Source organism: Mixophyes fleayi, chromosome 10 (assembly GCF_038048845.1).
Source record: "Mixophyes fleayi isolate aMixFle1 chromosome 10, aMixFle1.hap1, whole genome shotgun sequence".
Taxonomy (NCBI): domain Eukaryota; kingdom Metazoa; phylum Chordata; class Amphibia; order Anura; family Limnodynastidae; genus Mixophyes; species Mixophyes fleayi.
In genome coordinates this window covers 62,069,538-62,086,765 of record NC_134411.1, presented here as the reverse complement: position 1 = coordinate 62,086,765, position 17,228 = coordinate 62,069,538, and the positions used below count along the sequence as shown (strand labels likewise).

The 17,228-nt window shown below is 44.9% G+C and overlaps 1 protein-coding gene across 1 annotated transcript in view; it reads right to left on the bottom strand.

Annotated features, from left to right (window-relative positions):
• Nucleotides 1-17,228, bottom strand: part of SLC6A2 (solute carrier family 6 member 2) — a 548,687-nt gene that overhangs the window by 354,056 nt on the left and 177,403 nt on the right. Inside the window, exon 4 of the mRNA XM_075188836.1 lies at nucleotides 4,205-4,343. Within this exon, the coding sequence (XP_075044937.1) occupies nucleotides 4,205-4,343 (139 nt within the window). The remainder of the gene's footprint in view (nucleotides 1-4,204; nucleotides 4,344-17,228) is intronic.

Sequence of the window (17,228 nt, the reverse complement as noted above, 5' to 3'; positions counted from 1 at the left end):
GTCTATTGGATTCATTGTCTGCTGCCGGCCCTCGACCCTTTCCTGGACTTTGCCCCGCTTTCCTGGGTTCTACCCCCCCGGTACGCACTTCACGACCTTCGGTCAGTCTGCGGCCCAGTCTGTCCACACCACTAGGGGCTCCAGTACACACCTGACTGGCAGAGTAGATTCTGGGTTGTGCTGTACCGGCTAGAGGGGTTCCTAACACTCTAGATAAGCTTGTAGTGAAGATGCGCTTTTTTTTAAAAAAAAAACGAACATTACATTAGTTATGTGTGTCTTGATGAATCAGGCCCCATGCGTCCATGTGTCCACGAGATAAAATACTGTCACACAATTGCCTTCACAGTCAAATACTTAAATTTCAAAAGCAAAAAATATATTTATGTTTATTTTTTTACTGCCCTTCACACAATTGGGTTCAGATTGAAACACTTTGATTTTAACAGCAACAAAGAATATTTTTTGGTCCACTCCTAATTAGTTTACCAATATACTATTATTACCAGTAGTCACTGATTGTCTACTCTTTACGTTGTCACGCCTAATATATCAGCGCAAATTTACAGCAGATGGATAGGTATATAAACTATTAAGATATGAGTAGTAAACTCACAGGTATTTCAATATAAATTGCCTCTTTCACCCTCTAGAAGCCCCTTTATGAGCACAGAATTGCAGCAAACATCCTACCCACATGCTATCACTTCTAAAATGGCAGCTGAGAACAGGAAGAAGGGCTAAATATAGAGGATATCAATCCAAAACTCGTAAGATCTGATATTTCCCTGAAAATGACCTTTTGCCTATTTTTTCAAATCTGAATTTGGCGCAGAAGAGACTCTATACAAAAATTCAGATCTGTCAGATTTTTCCAAATCTGAACCACTGATCACTAATAGAAAATCAACCAAGGAACACTTAATTGAATAAAAATAAAGGATAACAGAAACAAATGTACAAATTAAATAAAAACAAGTAAAATTCATCTCTGGAAGTCTTGGGTAGCAATGATGAAATTAAAAGGATAATAAAATTGAGGTATGAGAACTAAGTAAAGATTTGGTGAAAAATGATTGAATGAAAAGCTTTGATATTTGGAACTATGAGGTTTAGGGGAAACAAAGACTGATTTGAGTGTATCTTAGAATTTAACTATGATCAAGAAGAAGATGAAACAATTGGAGATTAAGGGAAAAATAGAGGCATAACTGAGATAGTGGTGACTGACAGAAAATGGCATAGAAACTGTTAGTGGAAAAATATAAGTGTAACAACTTAAGATGGGGGGGAAATAAAAGGTGCAATACCAGCATGATTAGGAGCCCTAAGAAAGAGTAACTGACTTTAAAAAAAACATGAAAAGCCCACAATATATCAAATGCATGATATGTTTAAGAAATAAATCACTAGATATATACACTTACAATTTTTGCAGACTTTGGGTACTTAGGCAATCACCTCACCTCTTGAGGATCTTGTTCCCATATCCAGGGCTGCCAAAAGGAATTCAGGGCTCCGGTACACCAACTTCATGGGGCCCCCCATATAGTTGAGCTACGCGGCGGCAAAATACCTTGTTTGGGTGTGGTCATACTATTTCAGGGATGGTGTGCATCATTGGAGCGTGCCTAGCAAGTGAAAAGTGCTAGGCCACCCTCCTACACAAAAAAACCCTGCATTGCTGTGTACAGCATTGACAAAAGGGTGCTATGCCCGCTTGCCGGAGCGTGACATATGTCCCAGCACTCCTGACTTTCAGGACATCTAGCACCATAGTGTAGTATAGAAAAAATGCAATGTGTACATAAAGAGTTCACAGTCTTAGCCTGCCCCTTAGATTGGGCAGAACACTCACCAAAAATTGGGATTGTCTCACTAGAATCACAACATTTCACAGACTGTCCAACCTGTTCTTCTCATTTTCACCACCTGTGGCTGCTGCTATCTTTAGTTGTGGCTTCTCTGGATCCTGGAATGTTGGGGGCCCTATTTGGAAAAAAATATGGGTACATTTAGAAAATTACAACCAGCCCCAGCGTTAAATCAATAGCACCCACGAGTAATAATTAGGCCTTCCTCCAGCCCCATTAAAATTATAGTATTCCCATTTAATAAATAAACCTGTTTCCCTTGTGGAAAACAGCCCCAGCAATAAATAGTATTTACATTTCAGAAATATACCTATTTCCCGCAACCATCACTGCCAATAAATAATTCATACTCACGTTTAATAAAGAGATCTCATTCTCCCCAAACTCACCCCAATATGCAATAGCCCCCAAACCACCCCATCTTAAATTAATAGTCCCCACTTTATCACGCTATGCCTCTCTCTCACCCCTTTATCATTCTAATAGTCTCTCACCCCTTTATCACGCTGTGCCTCTCTCTCACCCCTTTATCACTCTGTGCCTCTCTCACCCCTTTATCACTCTGTGCCTCTCTCTCACCCCTTTATCACTCTGTGCCTCTTTCTCATCCCTTTATCACTCTGTGCCTCTCCGCTCCTTTACTTACTATTAGCTTCTTCATCTCTTCTCTTTCTTCTATTTTCTGTCTTCTTTCTTCTTGCTTGGTCCTCTCTGCGCTGCTCCTTACTGAATGTTAGGCATGACTTGTTGACGTCATACCCGACATGCCATGCGAACTGAGCAGAGAGGAGGGACGCCATCGCCGTGATCACGTGAGTATGGCAGTACGAACGAGTCGGAGCACCTTCCCCCCCACCCCCCGAACGAGTCAAAAAACAAAAGGAGAAGAACAACAAAAAGACAACAGAAAAAATTAATAAGAAGTAAACAAAACAAAATAAAAATAACAATTTTGTCAGTGAGGGCCCTGCCCCCTGGCATTCCCGGGCCCGGGTAAATAGTACCAGCCCACCTCTCGGCAGCCCTGCCCATGTCCTGGGTGAAGAATATAATTTTTGTGGATTTGAATCACTTTAGAACTTAGAACACAGGTAATCTGTATGCTGTATGTGTCCGGAAATCATTTTTTAAGTAGAATACCTCTTCCCCAGGCAACAGATGCATAGATAGATGTATTGGAACATAGGAATTATATTTCCAAGAGGCAACGGGACAAACCTAACTCTTCACTAAAGCCTATCCTACCAACACTTGTTAATAGTCCCTCTGTGTATTACATACTTGCCACCTTTAATAATTAAAGAGATCCCAGTCAGAGGCGTGTCAGGAGGGCAGGAAGTGGGCTGGATGGGAGCCTTAATGACGTAATTCACAATCAATTGCATCATTTTGGCCCCAACCCTGTGACAAAAAGTAATTTTGTCACAAGAGTGGGGCCAAAATGATGTACTTCACAGCGAATCGTGTCACTAAGGTTCCCATCCTGCCCACTTCTTAACGGGAGAGTTGGCAAGTATGGTATATTACTACCATCCAAATTGCACTCGAAATCCTACTGGCTCCTATTATTTCCGTATTGCCAATCCCCTCACAACCAGGACACTCACTTCCTTCTGGCTCATGTCTGCATCTTCTCCATCATCCTTAAACAAAAACTACACATACATTACATACATAATTTTTTTTTGTATGATTTAGTTACACCAATATTCCAGAGCTAGAGTCTTGTGGGACCTTACAAAAAATGATGATAAGCATGACAATAGCAGAAATATACTGAGTAGAATGATATGAGTTTGGGAATGAGGACAGAAACCAAGAGAACTATTGAGAACAGTGAGTAGAAACTAGTGGCGGATCCAGGGGGGGGGGGGGGGGGACACTTGCTGCCGACGACTGCATAGTATGTGCAGGTCCGTCCAGTCGTGGCAGGCAGGGACAGTGTGCTGCCCGGCTGCTCTGACTGTGTTTAAAACACAATCAGAGCAGCCGGGCAGCACACTGTCCTTGCCTGTCACGGCTGGACGGACCTGCACATAGTGTGCAGCCATAAGCAGCCTAAGATGTTAGAAAGGGGCGGGGCCTAAATCCCCCCCCCCCCATATCTCGCCCCGGGTACAGCATTTTTCTAGATCCGCCCCTGGTAGAAACGGGGAAAGGTCAAGCATATAAAGTAACTGAGATCCTCCCACAACTACAGGCTAAGCCTTACAAGTATTATGGTTTCCTTTAACTTAAACAAGTAGAATGTAACAAATCTTATCAAGCTGACAGATCAACAATAATCATGTAATTGAGTGCTTAATAATTATTTAGAAACATTCACTTACTTTGCCAGATGTCTTCACTCCTTTCCATAGGCTGAAAAAAAGGACTATAAGTATGGCAAAAAGACAAAGCGTTAGCTGCCACCGAGGTAGTCCAAGGTCATGAATCCCAGCACTTTCATGCAGATGCAGCACTCCGCGTCTATGGGAAGATATTAAAAGTTATAACTAAGTCTCCTGAGATCTGATTATATATCTTTTCAGTTAGATAGCAGTAGATCGTATTACACAAATGGTATGATACACAGGTTCCCAATTGTGCAGTTTTGTTAAAGACTCCTCATACATAAAAGCCATTAATAGAGCCTTCTGAGCTTGCGCCACAACAAAATTATTTCCATATCATATTTCACCAGTTTTCAGCTCACAATAAAATAGTCTAAGCTTATAAGCAGAATGTTCTATACAAAAGATAAGTAAACCATTCTGGATATGATCAGGATTAATATGAATATTGTCAGTTTGCAGCATCTGAACAAATGCACAGGAAAAAATCATAGCTTGCTAAAACATTAGGTTTAATGAAAATAATGAGATTGCTGCGAGATCATATGGTTACAAGTAGTACGATAGTACAGCAGTAATTTATCAGTTTATTACAGCCATCAGAGAAGGAGTGTGCTGAGGTGTAGCTGACAAACCCTTGTACTTAGGTTAAAGATTATATTTGCAAAATGGATAATTTTTCTATAGTTTATATATTTTGAAAAAATACCCCAAAGTTGACCTCTCTGTTCAGATTCGGCAGCATGGTGGATCAGTGGTTAGAACTTCTTCTTCACAGCGCTGGGGTTTCCTCCAGGTGTTCTGGTTTCCTTCCACACTCCAAATAAATACTAGTAGGTTAATTTGTGTGTGTGGGGGGGGGGATTTTAGACTGTAAGCTCCAATGAGGAGGAACTGAATTGAATGACAAAAAAATGATCTGTAAAGTACTGTGGAATTGGTGGCGCTATATAAATTGTAATGATGATGATGATGATGATGAGTGGGGTCAGGAATTACAAAGAACCACATATCCTATAATCAACAATCATCTCAAGTCAGGATTTAGAACCTTCTCTATATTAATAAAAATATAATAATAGATAGTCATAGTTATTTGGTTAGCTGTTACCAGGTGGTCTGATTGCTGTGCAATAGTCCACTTTGAAAAATATTGCAGTGGATAATATGAATGTTTAATCCTATTCCTTTTTATCAATATACAGTATGCCATGACCTTCTGTTAGGCATTATATCAAGTATACAAAATGTACTGAATAATCTTAGTATTGTTTAATATAGTAAAGATACCTGGCCCAATTCTATCCACTTCACTCTGGCTGGCCACACCCACTGGTGCCTTCCTATGCCAGGGAAGCCTACCCAGTACCTTCTAGAATTCGTATAGTCACTCATTCCAATGCAGTTAGAAAGTAAAGCAATACATTTAATGTAATAAAAACAATCACTAGATTATTATGCACACACAGTAAATAAATACCAGGCAGGTTTACCACATCATCTGTCCCGTAAACACTAGCTTAAGGAGTTACAGTCACCTGGCTGTCCAGACTTGACGACCCATGGATCTCTCTCAGCTGCATATGTAGATTCTCTTAGAGAACGACAACTCACAACCAGATCTTGCACCTTCCATGAATGAAATTTCAGAATGTACACCCACCCCCCCCCTGTAGTGTCTCCTTATATCTAGAGTCTAATTTCCACAGTCTTTTCCCCTCCCTGGGCAAACCCCTGGTTCTATTATTCTTAATCATTGGTCAGTGCTGGACTAGAGGGGTTGGAGAGGGTTGTGAAGATGAGCTGTCCTTCCACAGAACCTCCCCTTCTAGATGACCTATCTGGACTAGACTGGTGAGAACAATGGACAATAATTACTTTTCCCTCTCCAGTATCTTGCAACCTGATACCTACCCATAACTCCTCTGGCTTCACTTTAAGAACAATGAATAACAACATCAGGGCCACATCACCAATATACAATAAACAATATACAATGAGCTACAATGTCCCCCTATCCACATGTAATTAGACACTGCAGTGGTATTCTGTTTGGCTGGAGAACAAAAGCAAGGGCTATAAAAAGTACATGCTATAATTCACATTTTGTGAGAAACGAGGGACAGACTGGTTAGGGTGATATTAATAACTCGTTTCACCACAAATATCATCTACATAAAGAGTAAATAAATACATTCTATTTCATTTGTGAATTGGTTTGTTAGTTAACTCCAACTGTTTTTGCGTTTTTCACAAAACAATGAAGGGAATCACTAACTTTAGTTAACTGCACAAGCTGTACATATCTTATGGAATATTTGTTTTAGTCTAACTTTTCTAACTCCTTTTCTATTAGGTGCTAACAAGCACACTCCTTTGCTCTGATTCACATCAGTCACACCAGAGATACCAAGATGGCTCTGGGATGATAAAGCCTAGCCAGACAGGAACTGTATACTCAAGGTGAGGACTTGCAGCTTTGTGAAAGGGCAAACTTACTCTTTTTGTCTGTTAAGTATATGTCCCATGTGCAGATATTGCAAACTGGAACTTGCAGGCTCCAGATGTTGCAAACTGGCAGTGTATGTTATAACTAGGTCTAACTAGGTCCTTACTGTGGACTCACCTAACAATATCACTCTTAGGATGTAAGCGTCAATCTCTCAATCTCCCAATGTATCTAGGTGCCGTTGTAAAGATATTATACATCATGCAAGGACTCCATCACATTACATTTTTGTCACCTGCAAACAGATACAGTACATTAAAAATGATCTGATAACATGCAAATATCAGTCATCTGATCCAGGTAATTTACATTACTTCAGTCTATTCTTCCTTGGCACAAGAATTCTGTCAGGAAGAGTGGTATGTTTGATTTGCTGTCATGTGCATTATTAAACAGCATGCCAAATCTGGCTTTATCCTTTCTACACACTGCGGACAAACTTGAGGAAATGTTTAATACCTCTTTCTGTTTAGTGTCTTATGTGAGCAGCTTCCCATTGTCATCTTTAGGTGCCAGAATATTCAGTCTTTGCTATTAACTTTTGGTATAATCTAATGTCTTCTTAGTTTTTCCTTTTTTATATAATCTGTCTGATTGACAATTTACATTTCTTGTTACTTTCCATGTATGTCATAAATAAAGATAATATGCCATGAGAAAAAGTGGGGAGTACTAATGAAGGTTAAGCCCACCCGGGACCCCTTCTCATTGGGAAGAATGCCAGTACGACTTTCCCAAAATTGTCGAACAGTGCCATGTGGCTTCTTTATTTTAGAAGTATGTAAACTGCTCCAGAATGAGCTGATCTTTCACGTATCAGACGCCGTTCCCGCTGATTCCCTGTCAGTCGGGGAACGGACATCTGATCCTCCGTGGCGGCATCGACTTCCGCCTCCTGGGATTGATGTCGGGCACATGCGCTCTGCCTTCCTCCCGTTGCTAGGCAACGGGACACTTCTGCTGCCGATCAGCGCCGCCTCCAGAGCTCTCCTATCAGCGGCTTTCCTTCATTATTTAAACCTGGCTCTGGCGCCATTAGGGTGCCAGAGTAACAGGTTATCAGCCTGTGTTCCTGGTTTGTGCCTTAGTGCTCCTGTGTGTTTCATCCGTTCCTGCTCTTCGTTGTGACCTGGCTTGGCGACTATTCTGTTGTCTACGTGACCCATATTGTACTGTGACCTCGGCTTGGCGACTATTCTGCTATCTACGTGACCCATATTGTACTGTGACCTCGGCTTGGCGACTACTCTTTGGATTTCCCTTGGCACCGTATTATCCCATTTGGAGTGACCCGGACCGTCTGGCTCTTCTACACTACACCGGCAACTGGCTAGTAGGACCGTGACCTGCGTACCCTGTGCAGCGAAGTCCAAACCTCCTTGCGGGGGTCCCTGGCGAATACCAGGGGTACGTTAGACTCCGCACCTACTATTTCAGTAGTGCTAATTCCGGTTAGTGTTCTGCTCCTTTGTACTCTCCAGAAGGCCATCGGCCTGACAGTTTACTCTGGCCATGACTGACGGTACCGGAGAACCCTCGGCACGAGACCTCCTCCTCCATTTAGGACAGCGGGTGGAACAGCAAGAATCCAACCAGGAGCAACTATTACAGTGTATACAAGGAGTGATCTCCCGTCTGGATTCCCTGAACGTCCCTCAGGCGGCTGCTCCCGCTCCTGCTGCTTCGCCTAGTGGAAATATCACTACTCCTAGGTCCTTAAGGATTCCCTCACCTGAAAAGTATGACGGTAACCCCAAGGGATGCCGCGGATTTCTTAACCAATGCTCCATCCAATTTGAACTTGCACCGGAAAATTTCTCTTCCGAGAGAGCTAAAGTTGCCTATGTTATTTCCTTCCTCACTGGACAGGCTCTGGCGTGGGCCTCCCCGCTTTGGGAGCGGGATGATGTGTCCCTTTACAATTCTGCCACCTTTATTGAGAACTTTCGAAAGGTTTTTGACGAGCCCGGCCGTGTTTCCTCCGCTGCTTCAAGTCTTCTTGCCCTTCGTCAAGGTTCCCTCACGGTGGGGCAGTACGCTGTTCAGTTCCGCACCTTTGCTTCCAAATTGGGGTGGAATGATGAGGCCCTAACGGCTACCTATTGGCAAGGCCTGTCTGATCCTATTAAGGACGCTCTCGCCTCCCGGGATCTTCCTACCAAACTTGACGAGTTGGTTTCCCTTAGCATTAAGGTGGATATCTGTCATCAAGAGCGTTCTGCTGAAAGAAACCAGGATCGCCGTCCTGTTCGTCTGGCTCCCCGCTTTCATTCTCCAGTTCCTCCAGCCGAAGAGCCTATGCAAATTGGGCGCTCTCGCTTATCCTGAGATGAGAGGGAACGTCGAATTAGGAATCGTTTGTGTCTGTATTGCGGAGAATCCGGCCATCTTCTGTCTTCCTGTCCTAAGAGCCCGGGAAACTCCACCTCCTGGTCAATAAAAGGGAGGTTGTCCTAGGATCCAGTCTCCATTTTCCCTGTCCTCCTAAGGATACCAACTTCCTGATGCCAGTCACCCTCAGGTCTCCGGATGCCTCCCTGGAATGTTCCGCCTTCGTGGATTCTGGATCCGCAGGGAACTTCATCTCCGCTACTCTGGTGTCCAAGCTTCGCATACCCTGTTCTCCATTGCCGCAACCGTTGGTTCTTACTGCGGTTGACGGTAACAGTGTCAGCAACGGTTTCATCACCCGCATCACCTCTCCAGTTCTGTTGCAGGTAGGGGTTCTTCACCATGAGTGGATTAGCTTCCTGGTCATTCCGCAGTCCGTCAACTCTATCATCTTAGGGTTACCCTGGCTCAGGATGCATTCACCGCAATTTGACTGGCTTCATGCTCAGGTGTCCTCCTGGGATGCTTCGTGTTTCAATCGGCGTCTCTCAAAGGTACTCCCACCTACCCGTCTACCTTGTCTCTCTCTTGACTCCCAAGTCAAGCTTCCGGAGCCATACTTAGAGTTCCTTGACGTCTTCAGCAAAACTGCCGCAGAGAGTCTTCCTCCACATCGTGCATGGGATTGTCCCATTGAGCTGGTGCCCGGCAAGACTATCCCCAAGGGTAGAGTCTATCCACTGTCTCTATCAGAGACGAAGGCTATGTCTCTGTACATCTCTGATAACCTTCAAAGAGGATTCATCAGGAAGTCTACCTCTCCCGCAGGAGCCGGATTCTTTTTCGTAAAGAAAAAAGATGGTTCATTAAGACCCTGCATAGACTACCGCCGCCTAAATGCTATTACCATCAAGAACCGCTACCCTTTGCCCCTTATCTCAGAACTTTTCGATCGTATTCAGGGTGCTAAGATATTCTCCAAATTGGATCTCAGAGGGGCCTACAATTTAATACGCATTCGGAAAGGTGACAAGTGGAAAACGGCATTCAACACCCATGATGGGCATTACGAGTATTTAGTGATGCCGTTTGGGTTATGCAATGCTCCGGCCGTCTTTCAAGACTTCGTCAATGAGATCTTCAGGGATCTTCTCTATCAATTCGTGATTGTCTACCTGGACGACATTTTAATATTCTCATCCGATATCTACTCCCATCGTCTGCATGTGAGGAAAGTTCTTTCTCGTCTCAGGAAACATTCGTTATATTGTAAACTGGAGAAATGTTTTTTTGAATGTTCTCAAGTGCCTTTTCTTGGTTACTTAGTTTCAGGCACGGGTGTCCAAATGGATCCCAAGAAAGTAGAAGCCATTATCAACTGGCCACTTCCCATTGGTCTCAAAGCTACGCAGCGTTTCATTGGATTTGCCAACTATTACCGTCAGTTCATTAAAGGATTTTCTTCCATCATCTGTCCCATCACAGCATTAACCCGAAAAGGTGTCTGTTGCAAACCATGGCCAACGGAAGCTATCTTGGCCTTTAAGACTCTTAAGAAAGCATTTCTTTCATCTCCCATCCTCAAACAGCCAGACCAGGGGAGACCGTTTTTTCTTGAAGTTGACGCTTCATCGGTAGGAATTGGGGCTGTCGTGTCCCAGAAATCTCCTTCCGGCATCCTGGAGACCTGTGGATTCCTTTCCAAAAAAATTTCCAGTGGCGAATTAAATTATGAAATCGGTGACAAGGAGCTTTTGGCCATTAAAATGGCACTTGAGGAATGGCGCCATCTGCGTCACACCCTGTGACTGTGATGACTGACCACAAGAACCTAACCTATCTTCAAGATGCACAGTGTCTTAATCCCCGCCAGGGTCGCTGGTCTCTTTTTTTTTCTAGGTTCCAACTTATCCTTACTTTCCGCCCTGGTTCCAAGAATTCTAAGGCTGATGCTCTATCCAGATTCTTTGATAATACGGATTTCCTTGCCTTCTCTGACAAAAAGACGATTCTGAATCCTATGCAGGTGGTGGCCATTACCAATTCTTCATCTCTCTCTCCTCCTCCTGGACGCTCCTTCGTGGAACCACATCTTCGTCTTAAATTACTATCTTGGGCACACGAATCTAAGTTCGCAGGTCATGCCGGCTACAAGAGGACGAAGGAATTCCTTTCCAGATACTACTGGTGGACTGCTCTGGCTACAGATGTTCGCAAATTTGTATCAGCATGCTGTGTTTGTGCGGCCACAAGTTTCCTAGAAAGAGTCCTTCGGGTCTTCTCCTGCCTCTTCCCATTCCTGACTCCTCTTGGGTTAGCATCACAATGGATTTCATCACCGATCTCCCTCGGAGCCACGACTACAATACCATCTGGGTCGTGGTGGATCGCTTCTCCAAGATGTCTCATTTCATCCCCTGTAATGGTCTTCCCTCAGCTCCTAAACTCGCAGACCTGTTTTTAAAGAATATTTTCCGTCTCCATGGGTGTCCTCAGGAGATCATCTCCGATCGGGGTGTACAATTTGTCGCTAGGTTCTGGAGAGCCTTCTGTACTAAGATTGGAATTAAACTCAAATTCTCTTCCTGCTATCACCCTCAGACGAATGGACAAACGGAGCGAGTGAACCAGGACCTAGAATGTTTCCTGTGGTGTTTTGCTTCTGATCATCAGACTCCCTGGAGTGATCTCCTTTCCTGGGCCGAATTTGCCCACAACAATCTCCTGCATTCCTCATCAGGCCATTCACCATTCTTCGTTGTTTAAGGTAGGCCTCCTCTTTTATCCGAGGTTCCATCTTCTCAAGTTCCAGCTGCTGATTCCCTCATCCATGACCTGTCTCAAATCTGGACTTAGACTAAAACAGCACTTACCACTTCTGTACTTCAACATAAAAAAGCTGCGGACCGTCATAGGAGGAATTTGCCGGTTCTGAAGGTGGGAGATCGTGTTTGGTTGGCTACCCGCAACCTCCGACTTTGAGTTCCATCTATGAAATTGGCCCCCAAGTTTATAGGTCCTTTTGCCATTTCACAAGTCATTAATCCTGTTTCCTATAAGCTTTCTTTACCTCCCTCCCTCAAGTTCCATAACGCTTTTCACATTTCCTTGCTGAAGCCGCTGATCCTCAATGAATTCTTCAAGGAACCTGTTTCTCCGCCACCCATCAAGACCTCTCTGGGTGATGAATTCGAGATAGAGAGGATTTTGAAGAGACGTTTTGTTCAGCATAAACCCCAGTATCTGGTACACTGGAAGGGGTACGGTCCTGAGGAGAGATCATGGGTTCCGGAGGTCGATCTTCATGCTCCTCATCTTCTTGCCAGGTTCCTGAAGAACACTAATCCTTCTTCCAGAGGGAGGAAGGGAGGGAGTACTGTCAGACGCCGTCCCCGCTGATTCCCTGTCAGTCGAGGAACGGACGTCTGATCCTCCATGGCGGCATCGACTTCCGCCTCCTGGGATTGATGTCGGGCGCATGCGCTCTGCCTTCGTCCCGTTGCTAGGCAACGGGACGCTTCTGCTGCCCATCAGCGCCGCCTCCAGAGCTCTCCTATCAGCGGCTTTTCCCCATTATTTAAACCTGGCTCTGGCGCCATTAGGGTGCCAGAGTAACAGGTTATCAGCCTGTGTTCCTGGTTTGTGCCTTAGTGCTCCTGTGTGCTTCATCCGTTCCTGCTCTTCGTTGTGACCCGGCTTGGCGACTGTTCTGTTATCTACGTGACCCATATTGTACTGTGACCTCGGCTTGGCGACTATTCTGCTATCTACGTGACCCATATTGTACTGTGACCTCGGCTTGGCGACTACTCTTTGGATTTCCCTTGGCACCGTATTATCCCGTTTGGAGTGACCTGGACCGTCTGACTCTTCTACACTACACCGGCAACTGGCTAGTAGGACCGCGACCTGCGTACCCTGTGCAGCGAAGTCCAAACCTCCTTGCGGGGGTCCCTGGCGAATACCAGGGGTACGTTAGACTCCGCACCTACTAGTTCAGTAGTGCTAATTCCGGTTAGTGTTCTGCTCCTTTGTACTCTCCAGAAGGCCATCGGCCTGACATCACGGACTACATTGTTCTATTTACGACTGCTCCAAGTTCACCCCATTGTAAATGTGCATTCAGTACTGCAGATAAGAACTAAGATGGCCAATCAGACTTTAAGGAAACATAAATCAGCTATAGAGAGACAAAATAGCCAACTTCCAGCATTGCTGCGGCTCTTTAATTGCAGATAGCAAGGAGTCAAAACCAACAGGTGATTCCGGGAGGGGACACAGGGCAAGGAGATTGTAGCATCAGAACTGGATGGGCATTACAGTTCCCTCAGGACTGCTGTGTACCGAGATTCCAGATGGATGTGAAGAAGATGTGCCATCTTCAATCCAATTGAACTATGTGGGACCATGTTTTAGTATGTGCCATGCTCTCTCTCTCTCTCTCATATATATATATATATATATATATATATATAATATAAGTTTGGTTCTGTTCCCCTGTACGTATGAGAATACTTACCATATCCATGACATTGGGGTGGGTATGGTAGCCCGAAAAGCGCTGACTTAGTGAAGGGGAGTCAGTTGCTACAGTATCATGACATCCTCTGATTTTTTTCCCTCCATTAGAAGTCCTCTTCTTTGCATCTATTTGTTTATGTTTGAAATAAGACACATTGGGCCTGATTCATCAAGGAACGTGACTGGCGATTTTGTGCGAACAAAACAAAAAAAATCACTCTGTAAATACCCAGAACCAGCTCATATGCCACAGAACGCAGTTAATTCATCTTCAAGCGCACTTACTGCAGCCTACAATTTCAGGGAGGGAACGGGCAGGGGCATTTGCCTGTAGTCAATGTATAGTAAGGGCGAGCTAATCACGAGTGCAGTTAACACCGTCCAATCCAAGCTCTAGGCATCTCAAAAGTATTTGTTTTTCAGCCGTGTCTCTTGCTCCAGCTAAGTGGTGCTTACAAATGATGACGGCTGTGCACGCATGCAATGACAGGTGTATGCAATCAGTAGCAACTGTAAAAAAAATATTTTATGCACAGTAGACATTAATAACATCCAAATACCGGTAAATGTATTTCATGGAAAACATTTTTATTTATTTTTATTATTTTCAATGTTTTGTCATTAATACCTATATTATTAAATGTATCAAGGTCCGATTTTTTCAGCGTGTTAAAATCGCGGAAAATCGCGGGTGATAATCCGCGATTTTAGTCCAAAAGTTCTCAAATGTATTAAGCTGTGATTTGTACCCTGATCTTCAAAATCGCTGGTCACCTCTGGTGCTTTGCTGCAATGTCAAACCCTCCTGTGTTGTCCTTATCTAGCTGCGAGATTAGTAAACATCCCTGTTACACTGTCCCTGCCTATAGAGCCGGAGGTCCCGGCAGCTGTCAAAACTGTTAAAAATTAATACATTTTTCCCCCCCGCCAGGCCACTATTGACCCTAGTGCTGTCAGCCTACTGCTGGATGCGTGAAAATCGGGCAAAATCTTGCGTGGGGTCCCCCTGATTTTCAATTAACCAGCACTAGGCAAACCAGCCTGGGGTGGGTGGCACTATAGCAGAGGGACACGCGGCAGGGGTCCCCCTGCCATAATGACAACCAACCCCAGGCTGTTCAGCGCTGGGCTGGATTCCCTAGGGAGTGGGGTCCGCCGAAAAAAAATCAGAGCCCCCCCCCCCCCCTCCTAGGGACAACCAGCCCAGTATTTTGGGGATTTATTATTTTTAACAAAAGTATGTGGTATAAATCGGTGGTAATCATTTTTACGATTACCACCATAACGACACAGGGGACTCCTTCAAAAAAATGCGACTGTGTAAAAAAACTATGTAAAGAGAAGCAGACTTACCTGCATATCGACGCTGAAGATGTCCGATCAGCGCAGGATACTGACCTTTAAGTGACTGCAACTACTGAGGTGTCAGGCAGGAGAGTTTAACGTGAGTGCGACTTGTATCCCTTTTAATTTAAAGCGGCAATGTTTGGTAAAACACTTAACCTGCACGGTTTCACATTGCCGCTTTAAATTAAAAGGGATACAAGTCGCACTCACAGTAAACTCTCCTGCCTGACACCTTAGTAGTCGCAGTAGGCTTTGGTTAGTGCAAAAGACGGTTGTGGAACACTCTCCTTCAAAGTGCGTCTGTGGTTGTGACCAGGGCTGCCAAGAGGAATTCAGGGCCGCGGTACAACAACTTCATGGGGCCACCTTATAGGTGCGCATGTTGAAAAAGTTTGTGCCGCCGCAGGGCGCCGCCCCAAAGTTCTACGTGGTTGTGGTCATACAATTGGGGGCATGGCTATGCATCATTGGGGCATGGCTGGTGGGGAAAAAAGCGCTAGGCCCTGAATTCACCGGAACGTGACATATGTCCAAGCACTCCTGACTTTCAAGACATCTAGCACCACAGTGTAGTACAGAAAGAATGCAGTGTGTACACAGAGAGTTCACAGTCTTGGCCTGTACCTTACATTGGGCAGAACACTCACCAAAAAATTACATTGTCCCACTAGAATCACATTTCACACACTCTTCTGCTCTCTCCTACCTGTTCTTCTCACTTTCACCCCATGTGGCTGCAGGTTTCTTTAGTTGTGGCTTGTCTGGGTCCTGGAATGTTGGGGGACCCTATTTGGAAAAAAATGGCTACATTTAGAAAATTACAACGAGCCCTGCCGTTAATGCAATAGCACCCATGATTAATTAGGCATTCCTCCAGCCCCAACATTAAAATAATAGTATTTCCATTGCCCCGCAAACAAAATATTAACCATTAATTAACCACCATCAACCTCTCACACACTACATTGCCAAAAGCTCCCTGTGCCGTCACACACGCTTTACTGTGCCCCTTCATCATCACCACGTTATGCCCCCTTATGATCGCACTGCGCCCTCCATGCTGCCTTTGCCCCTTTCTTCACCCCCCTGTGCCATGCTGCCTTTGCCCCTTTCTTCATCCCCCTGTGCCATGCTGCCTTTGCCCCTTTCTTCACCCCCCTGTGCCATGCTTCCTTTGCCCCCTCTTTCTTCATCCCCCTGTGCCATGCTGCCTTTGCCCCTTTCTTCACCCCCCTGTGCCATGCTGCCTTTTCCCCTTTCTTCAACTCCCTGTGCCATGCTGCCTTTGCCCCTTTCTTCATCCCCCTGTGCCATGCTGCCTTTGCCCCCCCCTGTGCCATGCTGTCTTTGTCCCCCATTTCATCATCCCCCTGTGCCATGGTGTCTTTGTCCCTCCTTTCATCATCCCCCTGTGCCATGTTGTCTTTGTCCCCCCTTTCATCATCCTCCTGTGCCATGCTGTCTTTGTCCCTCCTTTCATCATCCCCTTGTGCCATGGTGTCTTTGTCCCTCCTTTCATCCTCCCCCTGTGCTATGCTGCTTTTGTCCCTTCTTTTTTTCATCCCCCTGTGCTGTGCTGCTTTTGTCCCTCCTTTCTTCAACCCCCTGTGCCTCTCTGCGTTTCTCCTCTCTCACTTACCTCTGTACTGCTTTCTTTCAACTCTCTTTTCTTTTCTTCTCCTTTCTGTCTTCTGTCTTCTTCTGTGCGCGGCTCTTCACTGAATGTCGGGCGTGACGTGATGACGTCATGCCCGACATTCATTGCAAACAGAGAGGGGAAGAGGGATGCCGGTGCTGCGATCATTTGAGTATTTGTATACACATATGATCGCGGTGCCAACCCCCCCTTCTTCCCCGGCTGTGGAAAAAAATAAAAAAAACACATTGGAAAAAAAAAAGTAAAAAAAAAAAAATCCAGAGTGAGGGCCCGGGCCGCCGAGAGGGGGGGGAGCGGGTACTAATTACTGGGTCCGGGTAATTAGTACCCGCTCCCCCCCCTCTCGGCAGCCCTGGTTGTGATACCCCCCTTGCACCACCTTTCTGGAGAGTTCAGTGCTGAACCAGGGAAAGTGGGTTGTTCCTGTTCTGATAGCACTGTGGGTGTATGGTTTATTATTTGTTTTGGCTGGAGCTGATGGTTTGCTCGTGCTTTCTTCGCCACAATTTCAGATAATTAAAGCTGTGACCGCTTTTCACCAAATATGTCTCCTGACCTTCGCTGCATTATAAGATATAAAGGTTTTTGGGTTTTTAGTTACACGTTGGGGGGACAACATGATTTGCAAGGTTGCAAGGCAGCTTAATGGGCATAAC